Below are 15349 nucleotides of genomic sequence, written 5' to 3'. Positions count from 1 at the left end.
GTGTAGGTCTTTGCAACTAGGACAAGAAACACCACAAGCAAGATCCTGGCAAACCTGCGGAGGCTGGTTAATAGCCTGAATCTGGCCAGTTAGTTATAATTAACAGAGGAGCACAATAGATCTATTTAGGTCGAGGTGCAGTAGGCGTTGTGGCTGCCTCTTTTATACCTATCCCATATACATGACGATGGATCTATGGTTCCGTGATTGTAAGGATTCCACGGAGAGTGAAGATTGTTTAAACTACATCCCGTATGTCCATATTGGTTTCAGTATTGAGCTTTGTACGAGTATTTATTGTCATGAGAGAGTTCAGTTGTTTAGTAGTCATTTAAATAATCGATACCATCGATTCTATCCTTTTGAGTCGTGGGATTCCAAGTGACTCGACTGTCTAGGTAAAGCCGGTAGTGGATGAAGTTTTCAGTTGGAAGGTGGGTGAGGTTGAAGATGATGAAGCGTTGGTGAAGGTTATGTTTTGGGTCTGTGAGGTTTTAATTTTTTAAACCATTGATCAATTGAATCTGGAGGGTTCGATGAGCTATGAAGGGGTCGGTGTTAGAGGTATAGAAAGGAAGGGAATTAGGAGGCTGGTAGGTATTCTGACGGGCCATTGCCCACTGAGAAGACACCTCTTCGTAATGGGTATCCTACCAGATCCCTTTTGCCGCTTCTGCGAAATAAAAGAAGAAACGGCAAGGCACTACCTCGCAGAGTGTGATAGATATGCTAGGTCTAGATTTGAAATCTTTTAAGGAGAGGACATCACCAAATCACTCCCCGAGATAAAATGGTTCAAAATCTTGGGGTTTGTGAACAAGTCCAAGAGGTTTATGCAGGACACGTGAGCCGACCAAGTCCCGGACCTTTTAGGGATGGGGTACGAGTCTACCCAGGCATTTAACCCCTCTGGTCTTGGTCGCCCACCTTGCATTATAGAGAGAGAGAGAGAGAGAGAGAGAGAGAGAGAGAGAGAGGGAGAGAGGAATAGAATTGCAGTAATATGCTAGAATAGTGGTGTTGGGATGGGACGGGCAGCAGTATATACTGAGTACAGTAGCGGGCCTAGGACGCTACCTTGAGGGACTCACCACCAAGAATTAAATATTGGTAGTGTGTAGAGGGTAGGATGCCCTTAGGCTCCAGAACAAACCCACGTGCCAGACTTGATCGAAAGTATTTTTACTTAAATTATTTATCCTCTAAGTATTCAATAAAAAAATCAGTAATTTGTTTTTTTGTTCGTCGTATTTTACGTTAAACTATAATTAATAATTGTTTAAATCCTTCAAAGAGGTATTAACTATTCATCACTTCTCTAAGCAGATTCAGCGCTTTAGCCTAAGTCTAAGTCCTAAGTCCCTCCTTGACAATATGGCTTGAAGAGACTTATTTAGTTTTCACTTATCTTTTTCCACCCCCGCCCCAGGGTGCGTTCAACCCTGTATAATAACATACTAGTCCAAGTTCGGCCCGGGTTTAAGAACACGTATCAATTTGCCGTATCTCTGGAAAACTTTGCGGGTCGTAAGAAATGAAAAGTTTTGCATGGGTGAACTCTTATCTGTTGCAGTTTTCCTATATATATTTCAAAAGTCGAAGGGGGGGGGGGCGATAAATTTTGCATAACACTTTTTATCATCTTATCGCCAACATTGCCCTATCCCTTTTTGAGTACGCTGATGTTAATAAATTACAAAATTTTACAAGATCCAAAGCTGATCCATCAAAAGATAATTTTTTTATTTAACATAAGATCTTAAAGATTAGATTTGACATAAAAGCAACGAAGGAATATTTATAAAATAATGTTGCTAGTAGGTGTTGGTCAACGAGTCAGTGAAGTCAAGATGAACTGAAATTTGGTTACTTATTGGGTCCGTATTCTCTCGCTGGTTTGGTGAACTGCTAAAACGCTTGCCGTCGTAGGCCATCTTCAGTGACCAAATGAAAATGGAAAGTTTAGAGCTAACGTTTTGCAGTCATTGTGTTTCTATACCTCTGCAATTTCTTTTTCTCCCTTTTTAAATGGTAAATGAATGGGCAATGGCCAGTATAAAGACATTATTTACCGTGATTCTTGCCTCCTGAAGGACAGGTAGAAATTTGTCCTCCTGGTTTAAGGACATATTTGATTATTTTGCACCTGGTGAATTCATCCGGTGTCATTCCTTTCTCGTGCACTCCAACTCAAAATCCAGAAGCAGTCCACAACAACATCCTGGCCTTGACATACCTTTAGTTGAATCTTTGAACCAGAAAAACCTGGAACAGAATTAAAAAAGTTCTTGTGAAAGGGGCGATGCCTCCAATGGTTTTAACTTGAGTTTTAACCCAATTCGTAGAAGTATTTCTGATCCCCTTCCTGATAACGACTATCAAATTTTGAGAACAATTTTGATGGGAACTTATTCCAACTGGTTCCACATGATGGGCTGCAACAAGGTCTTTCGCTCCAGACAGGTTCTTCTCAACTAACAGACGAGTTTCCTACAAAGCACTTTTAATCAAGTAATTTTGGCAAGTGGTGTTCGTGTTCTTGTCCTGGCACCCACATCATAGCTATCAGATTCGTTTTTCACGAAGCTTGAAGAGTGCTTTAGCGCTGTTTCGCTGTCTGAGAATAACTGTTTTAATCGTTTTTTAAGTATTTCTTGCGGACAGAGTTCGATTGCATAGTTCTCAACTTGGAAATAGTGTGGGGCCTAGAGGTTCGCTAATTTCGACCTTCGACTTATAAAGTGAGTATAAAACTTGTAATGCGTTTTCACGAATCAATGTATTCATGCAAAATTCTAAACCGATTAAAACGAACTTGAAGCTGTTTATCATTAAGCAGCTCTTCAATAATCGCATTAGATTTATAAAATTTCCATCGTTTCGCAAAATATTGAAGTTGAGTTTATGAATTAAAATCGATTATGGCTTCTAGGTAAGAATATTGAACAATGAGAGCATAAATGAACAGAACCCTTAGCTCAATTAGATCAATTTCCTTACGATTTTCGTCACAGGATAACATTTTATAATACAAATCCCTTCTTTTAGGTTATTCTGCTTATACTTTCGGGGGAAAGAGTCTTTTTGTATAGTTTTAGCCTGCTTTTAGCCAAAGACAGAGGTTACTTTTTAATATGCACCTCTTACTTTTTGTTCAATAGTCAAAATCGGTTCCATCGTCGAAACGTATGACAATTTATTGGTTTTCAAGCACGGTTTCAAAGCATAATGATTTGACGTTAAAGATGCATTTGAAAGAAAAACTTTCGAAAGTCGGCTTGCGAACAGCTAAAGGTTTAGACAACGCCCTGGCCATAGTCAAGTACGAGGTGAGCACAACGGACGGCAGAGTCGATTCAAAACCCTCCGATGTTTCTTGTCAGACATAGTGTATGCTTACATCAAACGACATTCTTCTTTTGAGTCGAAAAGAGAGCTTAACTTCTTAATCTGCATTTTTTGTTCAATATTGCAAGCCGGCTCGTCGTCGAAACGTATGGTAATTTATTGGTTTTCAAGCCCGATTTCAAGGCAAAATAGTCAGACGTTAAAGAGGCATTTGAAAGAAAAAGGTTTGAATATCGGCTTGCGACAGCCAAAGGTTTAGGCAACGCCCTGGCCATAGTCAAGTAGAAGGTGAACACATCGGAAGGCCGTGTCCATTCAAAAACCCGCCGATGTTGCTTGCCACACGTGGTGGATATATTAAATCATTGAAAATATACATCAATGAAATAGTTTTATTAGAATGGCTGAAATTTATATTTACAATTTGTACATGTAAAACTTGTGTTGTGTTGCAGGATGTATTTTTCAAATTGATCGAAAAATAAATTTTCGAATTTGTTCAAATTCAAGACACCATGGAATATCATGTTGAAAGGATTTAATTCAAAGGGCGTACAATGGGTCCATTGTTGGGCCGAACGACACCTCCCTTTCCTCCTTGTCTTTAAACCTTTCTGCGTTTTCCTTTTCCTTAATTTTTACAAGATAATGGCTCTTTGAAAATTAAGGGAGCTTTTTTTCACAAACGGCTACTTAATTCGAAGAGCTTTTTATTTTTCCACGTTTTCTTTATTCTTCTCTTGGGCGGCTCGCCTTTAATCTTTCGAGGGCCGGTGACTCCTTTTCAACCTGGGGGACATTTATTCAAAAGAGGAACAACAGCGGGGCTGAGAGTGAAATAATTAAATCTGCGTAGGATGGGGGAGGCTTTTTATTTATTTATTTTGTAAATCATAAATATTAGATAATTAACTTTAAACACCTGTATGTACAATGAAAAGGCCGCCTGTCGTTGCAACTGGATTTTTTTTTAAAGGAAAACTCAAGAATTAAAATCAACTTAATGAAGTGGAATTTTTATATTTTTTCCAGAGTGAGGTAGAAGCGAGTGGAGAAGATCCTTGGGATGCGACTATACCCCCAAATCTGCCGCCACCCCCGCCCATGGGTAAAACTTCATTAAAAAAAAATTGGGTAAAATTTTCTTACTTTCGCGTCATTTTCAGAACCAGTTTTCCTCGGAAAGTCGTCCAGGGGAGAGAAAGGGGAAAAAGGAGCGAGGGTATGTTTCATTTTTTTTCCTTGTAGGATGATTGATTTTTGTTTCGTTTAATGCACGTTTAATACAGGGCCCACCTGGTGAGACTATAAGAGGGCCTCCAGGACCTCCAGGCCCACCCGGACCACCGGGCCCGCCGTTTTCCGGTCTGACCTACGACCCTATGATCTACAGTGGTTCTGGAGATGAAGAGGCAAGTATTTACATAACAATGACAAAACTCAAAAAAAAAAAAAATTTACAAATATTTTAATATATGCAGTCGAAGGGACTTAGGCCTGTGAGTGTACTGTTTAAAATATTTAATCTTTATGTTGTATAATTGTTTTATGTGTATTTTTAAGTTTTCTGGAGGTGATATGAACATGGGACCACCAGGACCACCCGGTGTCTGCACGTGCAACATGACCCAGCTGCTTAGGGATTTCATGATGCCGAAGATGATAGCGGGTCCGCCTGGCATCCCAGGCATCGACGGATCCACCGGGCCACCTGGGCCGAAGGTGGGCTTTTGACAAAACCCCAAAAGATTTTATTCTAACAAATATTCCTTTACAGGGTACACCGGGTATAACGGGTGAAAGGGGCAGCACTGGCCCGAGGGGGTTGAAGGGAGATAGGGGTGATCAAGGGCCGAGAGGTCCTGAAGGAATCCAGGGCCAAAAAGGTATATTATTTATTATTTAAATTAAATAGATTTATTTAATTTAAAAAATCTGTTTAGATAGATTGTCAAGTAGATAGGGATATAGATCTTCTGCTTTAATACAGTCCAAGGCATCTTATGTGTCCTCAACCAGAATAAAACGAATAGGAAGAAATAGAATAATAGAATAGGTCATAATCAGAGATGAGGTTGAAGATTGTGACCACCTCGTGACCTCTTGTGCAAAATATTTAATTAAAGAGTTTTTAAAAAGATTAATTTTTGCAGGCGAACCAGGACTGGATGGAGCTCCAGGGATGCCAGGTGTACCAGGACCTCCTGGGCCTCCAGGGACATCAGAATTTTCCAATTTTGATGTAAGTAAATTAGAAAAACCCATTCCCGCTAAATTTATCCATTTAAATGTTTGTTTGAAATTGTTTAATGCAGCCTAGCTGGAGACCTAGAGCAATGTTTAAGGTAGAAAAAATATAACGAGGAACACCAGATATATTAGAATATGCTTCTATTTCTATATTAATCTTATTTTTTAAAAGATTTTTAATTTAATATTTATTTTTAGGAAGCGATCATGGGGAGTAGTTATGATGGTTCGATGGGACGCCTGGGCTCACCTGGTCCCAAGGGTGACACAGGTGCGGATGGACCGATGGGACCTAAGGGCGAAAGGGGTGTTTCTGGAGACAAGGGTGAGCGAGGAGAACCGGGATTGAAAGGCCCCAAAGGAGAACGGGGACACCAAGGTCCTCCAGGACTTCAGGGTTACAATGGTGAACAGGGTCCACCGGGCATAGACGGCATGCCCGGTTCCCCTGGTGAGAATGGCAGGCCCGCTGTTAAAGGAGAAAAAGGTATGCTGATTGAAAAAAATCACGAAGCAATTTCTCCAATCATTTTTGCCCGCAGGTGATTCAGGACCGCCTGGTCCTCCAGGACCTCCAGGTCCACCCGGACTTACTTACTCATTGGAAGATAATTTCAACCTTCCTCCAGGAGTTGCTGGTTAGTTAATTGTTTAGAAATAATCATCATGAAATATTTAAATTTGTTGGATTTTTTTAAAGGTGGAACAAAGGGCGAGCCTGGTTTGAAAGGGGATAAGGGAGAACCAGGCCTGAAAGGTGAAAAAGGTAGCGAAGGAGACAGAGGGCCTCCTGGCATGCCAGGCACCAATGGAATACCAGTATTTATCTAATTATTTGTTTCATTAATATAATTAAAATTAATCATTTGATCATTATAGGGTACACAAGGTGAAATAGGTATAAGGGGACCAGAAGGCCCACCAGGACCCAAAGGCGAAAGAGGTCCTCCTGGGCCAGGAAGTGGAGAAAAGGGTGAAAGGGGAAAGAGAGGAAGGAGAGGCAAGCCTGGCCCACCTGGTCCTCCTGGAAAGCCAGGAGAATCTCAAATCGTAAGCAAAATTTTAAACATACCTTAACCATAACCTTAAAATAATTTATATTTGCATTTTTTTCTTTTTTAAAAAATCCCAAGGATGCTGGTGTAAGTACAGATGTAATAATGTGCATCATGTTATTAATGTGTTGTATTGATTTAAGGGCTATCCTGGTAGACCGGGACCTGCAGGACTTCCAGGACCTCAAGGAGGAAAGGGAGATAAAGGTGAACCTGGAGAAATCACAAATCCTTTTGGAGGAAGAATTGAAGTAATTTGAAACAACATTAAAATCAAATTAAAATTGTAATATTCAGTCCTTCATCCCAACTCCTGACAAAAGCTATAGTTGCCCGAGCCACCCTTTATAATGCAATCCTCTGTACCCCACCCTACGCCATATAAGTTTTCGATGGTTCACCCATTCACATAACCTTAGAAACTGCACTATCTTGTAAATTCCAGCCAGACTGATTATTGGTAAATGCCATGATAGTTTGCCATCATGTGGACATAACGGATCCTTTTTAAAAAGAAGGAATACTGTTCGGGGTTCTTCCCAGTCATCAGATTTCAATCGTCAATCAAGTCTGACACCTGGGCTTGCTATGGAAATTCAAGGGACATCACACTACACACTGACTTATTCTCAATCCTACATGGCTGACAAGTAGAGCATGAGTTGAATTCCGTTCTTCAGTTTCACAAACCATACGGTGGTATCCCTCAATAGAAGGTTTTCTGCTATTCTGTTTTATTTTACAACTCAGGCCTTTTAGCTCCCCGAACCATGCAGCCATACATTGAACAAAGGTTAAAAAGTTAGCGAATGAAACACGAGACCACAAAGTCCAAAAATGTAATCTTTACCCACCATGTACTACTTAACCTCCAAAGAGAGAAGCCAGAACACCTCATAAATGGAAATTGAGGGAGGAGAACAGGCTGATGCCGTATTAGGCATGCTAATTGATCGAGCACTACTTCAAAATTCAATTTTACTAAAAAGTCCAAGGTACTGATTCCAGAACAGGAAGAAGTGCCAAAGGAACAATGCTAAAGGGGATATCCTACTGGTACACTGACAGCTCCAAAACTTACACAGTCATTGCGGTTGGAGTCTTCGGGATGAACTAAACTTAGGTAAATAAGCTACAGTTTTCCAGTCTGAAATCATAACAGTTGAACATTTCACCAAGGATATAAAAAGGCTAGAAATACATTCCCGGAATATAGCCATCTTCTCTGACAGTTAGGTAGCACTAAAGACCCTAGCCTTATTCGAATAAAGGCAACAAGCATTTGGAACTGCATGGAGGCCGTGGTGGAAGTCAGCGACACCAATGACCTGACCTTTGCATGGGCCTCTGGGCATTCAGGACAAAGGCAATGAAAAGGTTGTCGTGTTGGCCAAAGAGGGAGCTAACTAACATGGACTCTCTAGGTCCTGAACTCTACTGTGTCTTAGCATCTTGCAACAAAAGAGGATACATCTTAAAGAGTCCAAAGTTTGGTGGAATAATACCCCAGGCATGAGGTTGAAGAGATTGTAAGAAGGTCCAGCTGTAAAACTTACAACGGAATTAATGAAAGGCAACCACAACAACCAGGATTCTGGTTACATTCCTGACAGGGCACTGCCACTTAAGAAGGCACATGCACCAGATAGGACAGACAGAAAAACACTGCGCAGATACTGCCAGGAGAGGGGAGGACCGCAGAACACATTTTATGTTTTTGTGAATTTTTGTGTCTTTGTAGATGCAGATTTTTGTATCTAGGACAGTAAAAACCACAAGATCTTAGTTTGCTCTGGAAATTCAAAGGCATCCTACTTTCTATGAACTTTCTCATCAAAACAATCAAACCTTCCAATGTCAGCAGAATCAGACAGAAACCTTAGATCAATCATTGGCCTGTTCTAATTTTCCAACCAGGCCGTCCATAAAAGTATAAAAAACATGCAAGATCCACTACAAAATATGCCAAACTAACTTTTAATCCCACTCTAATCTCCATGTACAACAAATTGCCTCCTGATCTCTTTCCAATAATCCTCCTCGATGTCTACACAATTATTGGCCCCTTGACCTGCTCACGGAGAGTAAGAGTGATTAAAATAATAATATTTTAGCAGTCATATCAATGGATAGCTTCCCCGCTAGATTTTTTATACCAATTAACTATTTATATCAATTAATATGAATGGATTTTATTATGTGATTTGATCTATGGTAAATATTTTCCTTTAGTTGAAAGGAGAGAAAGGCGAACCGGGAAAAGACGCCGTCCAGTATGTTCCTGTACCAGGGCCACCTGGGCCTCCAGGCCCTCCGGTATGTTTTCTAGCTCGACACAAAATTAAAAATTCCAATCTAAATAAACAAATTTCTAGGGTCTGCCCGGAGATACGGTCGTCGGGCCAAAGGGCGAGCCCGGTTCGACGGGACACATGCACGGAAGGGTACTCATAGATCCACCAAACCCCAGACAAGGTAAAATTATGTTTTAAAAAAATCAAAATAATATGCATGCCTAACTTTGAAATCGTTTTACGCTGCGAGGACCGAGAGGAAGTCTTGAAGAGCTTAGGGCTTTGAAAGAACTGAGAGAACTGAAAGAAAAGTCTGACTGTAAGAATTATGAGTTTACAAATTAAAAATTTCTGTGCACTCATTTGACTGGAAAATGATTAAATAATCGGAAAAAATCTATATATTTTCTTTATTTCTTTACAGCGAGGATACCAGAAATGCAATACCAAATGCCCAAAATTGTACCAGGGGCGGTTACGTTTCAGAACCTGGACGCAATGGCTAGGGTGAGTTTCAATCAGGCGACAATTTAAAAAAAAATAATCTTTTGAAATATTAAACACAGATGTCAACGGCAAGCACGGTGGGCACTCTCGCTTATATTACAGATGAGGAAGCTCTTTTGGTTCGAGTCAACAAAGGCTGGCAGTACATCGCTGTAAGACTAGTTAATTTTATTTATTTATTTTTATGTCATTATATTGTTTTTAAAGCTTGGATCACTCGTTCCTGTGACAACGGAACCCCCTCCGACTACGACGACTGAAAAACTAAGGCCACCGTTTGAATCATCGAATCACGTCAAGACTCAACCTGTCCCAATGGACGGCCCAATGGTATAATTAAAAACAACTATTAAAAATATTTTTATTAAAAATACTATTCAATTTTTTTTAACGCTACTTAAGGATTGGCACCCTCGCATGGTATTAATTGTGTCGTTTTATCGCAATTTGCATAGAAACTAATTTATTTTTGTGTTTTTGAAAGCTGAGACTGGCCGCTCTCAATGAGCCATACAGCGGAGAAATGAAAGGCCTGCGTGGCGCTGACTACTCTTGCTACAGGCAAGCCAGAAGGGCAGGACTTCGTGGCACTTTCAGAGCTTTCCTCACCTCTCGGATAGAAAACCTCTACAGTATAGTGAAATTTTCAGACAGGGACTTGCCCGTTGTAAACCTCAAGGTAATGATTGAGAAATCTCAAAATAATGGTCACTTTAAGGAACATCCTAACATTGTAGGGGTAGATGTAAAAATTCAGAATGATTCAGCAAAGTCTCTTGAGAAGTTTGCAATCTTGTTAAATTTTTGAGTTTTTCCTGCTTCCTCTGATGCATTTCATTGTCAGTCTTTCAAGCCCTCCAGGAGGTTTTTGGATTGTTTGTGTGTAGTGAGTGACTTCTGTTGTTACTTCACTTTTGCTATGTTTTCTTGACAAAATTTCTCATTGATAATTTCTCTTTATGTCATAAAACATCTCGAGAACTATCAGCAGCATAACAGCTCCATTCCTAGCAAGTGTTCATTTTCCTCTACTCCTGCAACTCCTGACCCAGTAGAATGTAACCTTGTTTTGCATATTTTATCTGTTTAATTTAATTTTGTAATAATGTAGAATTCGTCTGGTTTTGCTTTTGTTCGTTGAGCTTAAATCACAGGCGAGGTTTTACGTCAATTGTTTGTCCGGACTAGAAAATGATGAGAACATGGTTGATGTTGATTTTATTTCATTGAACTTGATTCTCCACTATCGAAGCTCAAGGGTGTGCAGATGATTTTAAAAATTACGGAAAGCTGTGACTGAATCTTTATCAGAAGAAAGGTTGGCGGTATCATGGGCAAAGATAAAAGTAATATTGTTAGGTCGTGTTGGTAGGCTGGTAAAGTGAGTAAAGTAGGGAAGCAAGGACGCTGCCCTGTGCAACACTAGATAGTATAGGATTGATGAGAGACAAGTTTTTTCTGCAATATTGCTAAAATTGTGAAAACCATGTTTAACATTTGGAATTTATACCTTTGAAATCTGTATATAAAGGAAGTTTTCTTTTTTCACCATTTACAATCTGATCTTTTGCTTTATTTGGCCAAAATTTGAGATATCTTGAACTACTCGAATCAGCTGAATTCACCATTTGTGGGTAGACAAAATTCAGAAAACCCATGTTTAAGGTTATACATGGATAACTTTAAACATTTGTATATACAGAGTATTTTCCTATAGGACATAATGAGGCCAACTGTTGCTTTTTTGGCCAAAATTTGAGGTGATTAAAAATTGTTGGATTGAGCTAATTCACCTTTTTTTTTTTTATAAAATTGAAAAAACTCATGTTCAAAATTTCAGCTTGAATATCTTTTAAATCTGTTTATATAGAATGTTTTCCTTTTTCACCCTTTATGAGCTGATCCTTTATTTGACCAAGATGAATAGAACTGCTATAATTTGCTTAATTCATCACTTTACCCTGATAAAATGTGAAAACCCATATTCACCTTGAACTCTAACTACTCCCTCACCAAATTAGAATAATGTACCATATTAAATGAAAATAAAAATAAATAATCTAAATAAATTTGTTCCCTTCAGGGAGAAGTGCTGTTTAACTCCTGGAAAGACATCTTTTCCGAAGATGGGTCCCATTTCAGCCAACAGCCTAGGATTTACAGCTTCAGCGGGAAAAACATTGTCTCAGATTTCTCATGGTAAAAATATAATTAACAACAAAATGTTCTTGGTTTATAATAAAAAATTTCAGGCCTCAGAAGTATATATGGCATGGAGCTAAACCGAGCGGGGAAAGAGCAATGGACGAGTATTGCGACGAGTGGGAGTCGGGTTCATCAGAAAAGGTCGGCATGGCATCACCTCTAATTCAGAATTCACAACATAAGTACAAGCTGATTGGACAAGAGCCCATGCTCTGCTCTTACAGGTATTCTATTTAAATAAATTAAAATTATTAAATTTTACTACTAATTTTTTGTTTTTTAGGTTAGCCGTTTTGTGTGTAGAAATAGCATCATCGCACTCGGGGAAAAAGCGAAGGCGTCGCAGCACAGAACTGTCACAGCAAGAGTACACAGAGCTCCTTGAAAATATATTCAGCAATGAGTCACCCTGATTAAACCGCGGCGCTATGTGATAAAGACTGTTTTAAATTTGTATAAAAAAAATGGTTCAAGCGTGAACTTTTGCTGAAATATATTGTTTTTCATGTAAAACAAAACAAAACTGCCTCGTTTTATAATATATACGAAATGTTTTTTCAAGTAATCATACTGAATCCCTTTCAGCCCTCGGATCTTGAAACGCTCATGATCATATCAAATATCATTAGCAGTAATTTGTGTGTTCATAGACTTCATTTTTTTAATTTTAAAAACAAAAAACCTATAAGTGTTTATAATGTCTTTAAAAAAAAAAACATATCCACTCTCCTAAATAAAACATTGTATATCCTTATTAAAAATAAAAGTAGAAAGTTAGGTTTGGATGAAAATTTTAATTGTCGTTGGTTAATATTATAAAATATTTGCCTGAGATCTTTTATAATGGGGTGTCAAATTAATTTTGTAAATAAAAATTATTATCCCCCCTTTATTTAATATATATTTTAGACACAAATTATGCATTTTTTTAAAAATGTTTAGTATAATGTTTAAACTTATATTAAGTTTAATTTTTCAATCTAATAACTTTATTTATATATTTGTACAAAATAATTCTTTCTGACATTTGAAATGTTCGACTAGGCCTAAAGAAAAGCTAGTCTTTATATTTTATTTAATAAACAAATTTAACAACCCTAAGCATTTTAATATAAAATGAAAAAGTAGATGAAATGCCTAGATGAGTAGATATTTTGTAATAATCATTTCCTTTAATCAATATGGCGGTGGTAGATCCTTTTGTGCACTGTAAACTATCACCGGCCCATTTTTAATTTTTTTAAAATATAAATTTCATTTGTTACCAGTGTGTTTTCAGTTTGTATATAATGCTTTGAGTTGTTGTTTTTATGTGTAAATATCAAAGTATTTATCTTGATGTGATTTGTGTCTGTCTGAGAAAAATAAAATTGAAACATTTAAAACAGAAAAAATGTCATTTTTTTTGTATTAATATACTTATTGTATTTTAAAATTAACAAGACGATAAAAAATGATTTTTTACAGAAGAGTATTTTTGTTTTGTATAATTTTTTACAATGTATTTTTTCCATCATGTAACATTAAAATGTAACGAAAATTGGGTAAAGTATTGAAAAAAAAGTGAATTTGAATTTTTTAAACACCCCTTTTGAATTACAATTGATAAAAGTGGAAATAGTAACCAAAATTGTACAATAAGAAGGGGTAAAAACTTCACTAGTAAACCGTGACTTCCAGATAATTAATAAAAGTTTAGGGTTCTTTTAGGACTAGTAATAGACAATATTGGTCCAAAACAGCTGTATTGGTTGTAGAGAAAGTTTTCGTAATTCTTCCGATTGTCTGTTTTAATTGAATGTTGTCATTCTTTGGTTCTTTATAGATGGCGTGTAAGATGCCATCTGATATGAGATGTTTTAAGTATTGCAAAGTATAATTAGATGAAACAGGGCTGTTTTATTTTATATAGTACTGACATCGTATTGTTTGTTTCCTTTCATGAACATTGATATTGTATGTATTTATTAGCATGAATGTAAAATGTGATGGGGAATACGAACAGGTTATGTTAGGTTTAAACACAGATGCTTACACGGAGAAGAAGTAGAATAGCTGCATGTCTGTTTATATAGCAACAGGTTGTTCGATCTGACCTTAGTTCAAGAGTGTCATTAATTGGCTCCATTTAGAGAAGGATGCCATCGGATATGAGTTGTGTTTAACGCTGCAACGAGTGTTTGGAGGAAACAGGGCTGTTTTTATGAAAATGCAGGGTGGGACATGGGCTTTAGTTATTAAGTAGCAGTTCATAATTGCTCCACTAGTAGAGAACTTGTTTCTAAATCGTACTTGTTTTGCAGATGAATCTAATAAAATCAACTGCTTGTTTTGTTAGTATATTCAAGCGCCCAATTTTCTATGACCATATAGAGCAGAGATAGTTGATAGACTTCCCATGAAAGCTCAGCTGCTGCGCAATATTGCTTCCTCTGCTCTACCAACAACTCTGATGTCTCCTTGTCCATATTGACTGGCATCAGGTTAACCTTCTCCAGTAGAGAGGACCACAATCCTCTTATTGCTATTCTGACTTTTCTTCTTGCTCATATCTAGGTATGCTTGGCAAAGGATTATGACGTTGTTCAGGAAAGGTTGGATTCTTTCCAGGTTTGTTCGTGAGAGAGAAGGCAGCCTAGTTGAAGTAGGCAGCCTCTCTTGAAGCGCTCAATGCAAACAAAGATTCCTCATAAGAAGTGATGCCATTTTCTTTACGGTTGAACCTATCCAAGGAGGATGATCAAGTACCATTGAACCCCAACCCAAAATTAAGATACACCGCCCACTGTTGCTTCCATCATTCATTGTTTTGTTTGGCTTCTAAATCATGTGGGTCCAGGGTTAGTCGTACATTTGTTTTTTTGGCTTAGTCTTGCTACAAACATTATTCTGGACTTAAGAACGTTATGAGTTCTCTTTGATCTGCACGAAAACCACTTTTTTACAGTGTCTCCACCATTTTGTATGAGTGGGGGGATTCTGCATGTAACCTCCGAGATGGGGGGAAAAACGGTTTATTAAGGACATTTTTTCCTTTTATTGTACAGGAAATTATCCTGCTTCTTACAATTTCCATCCAATAGTACTCATCCCCTGTTTCTCTTTCTGCCTGCTCAGCTAATTGGCCACATCCTCTCCTGACTGGCTGTCTGGCAGGGTTGAGGATTCTGTGTCAGCGGTGGCTATGACCTTCTCTCTCCGTATACCAAACTATTTTGCAATTGTGTGTTATTATTTCCTTGTGTCTTTGCAGTATTGTTAACATCATTTCTGTAACTCCATTATTGAATGTTTTCTTCAATCTGATTAAGTGAGATGCTGGGTATTTTGATATCCTCGGGCTTCACTAATAGTGAATTTATTTTTTAAATTTTACTTCTTTTATGGCTACAGATAGGAATGTTATGGAATAGTTGTAACGAGCAGAAAATATGTAAGTTAAATAAAAAGTCCAAATAAAAAAAGACCAATTATTAATAATTGTATTCAAGTAAGTACACACAGTTTTTAAAGATGGTTTTCTTATTTTAAAATTTACACTTTTTTTCTGAAAACATATATATTCAATACGTTTAAGAAAGCGACATCCTTTTTCGATCATACAAACATTTCAAAGACGAGGGGATTTAATTTTATCTTTATTAAAATTTACAATACAAAATTTACACAATGATTAGTTTATGAAAATGT

The 15349-nt window shown here is 37.8% G+C and overlaps 1 protein-coding gene across 4 annotated transcripts in view; it reads left to right on the top strand.

Moving 5' to 3' along the window:
- The window catches only part of LOC106671161 (collagen alpha-1(XXV) chain-like), a 57341-nt gene extending 44956 nt beyond the window's left edge, over positions 1-12385 (top strand). The window contains exons 4-28 of one of the 4 annotated variants that reach the window (XM_024230697.1): positions 4381-4456; positions 4515-4570; positions 4638-4760; positions 4830-4847; positions 4912-5070; positions 5126-5234; positions 5502-5590; positions 5664-5693; positions 5797-6085; positions 6141-6236; positions 6299-6417; positions 6478-6648; positions 6732-6740; positions 6797-6904; positions 8886-8969; positions 9029-9128; positions 9198-9266; positions 9372-9454; positions 9514-9606; positions 9662-9784; positions 9857-9874; positions 9939-10133; positions 11538-11653; positions 11707-11883; positions 11943-12385. In XM_024230697.1, the coding sequence (XP_024086465.1) occupies positions 4381-4456; positions 4515-4570; positions 4638-4760; positions 4830-4847; positions 4912-5070; positions 5126-5234; positions 5502-5590; positions 5664-5693; positions 5797-6085; positions 6141-6236; positions 6299-6417; positions 6478-6648; positions 6732-6740; positions 6797-6904; positions 8886-8969; positions 9029-9128; positions 9198-9266; positions 9372-9454; positions 9514-9606; positions 9662-9784; positions 9857-9874; positions 9939-10133; positions 11538-11653; positions 11707-11883; positions 11943-12072 (2640 nt within the window). In that variant the 3' untranslated portion in view covers positions 12073-12385. The remainder of the gene's footprint in view (positions 1-4380; positions 4457-4514; positions 4571-4637; positions 4761-4829; positions 4848-4911; positions 5071-5125; positions 5235-5501; positions 5591-5663; positions 5694-5796; positions 6086-6140; positions 6237-6298; positions 6418-6477; positions 6649-6731; positions 6741-6796; positions 6905-8885; positions 8970-9028; positions 9129-9197; positions 9267-9371; positions 9455-9513; positions 9607-9661; positions 9785-9856; positions 9875-9938; positions 10134-11537; positions 11654-11706; positions 11884-11942) is intronic. The other 3 variants (XM_024230698.1, XM_024230700.1, XM_024230699.1) reach the window with 3 other exon arrangements.
- Positions 12386-15349: the final 2964 nt, after the last annotated feature.

Source organism: Cimex lectularius, unplaced genomic scaffold (assembly GCF_000648675.2).
Source record: "Cimex lectularius strain Harlan isolate CLEC.00 unplaced genomic scaffold, Clec_2.1 scaffold39, whole genome shotgun sequence".
Taxonomy (NCBI): Eukaryota; Metazoa; Arthropoda; class Insecta; order Hemiptera; family Cimicidae; genus Cimex; species Cimex lectularius.
This window is presented reverse-complemented; position numbering and strand designations above follow the sequence as displayed.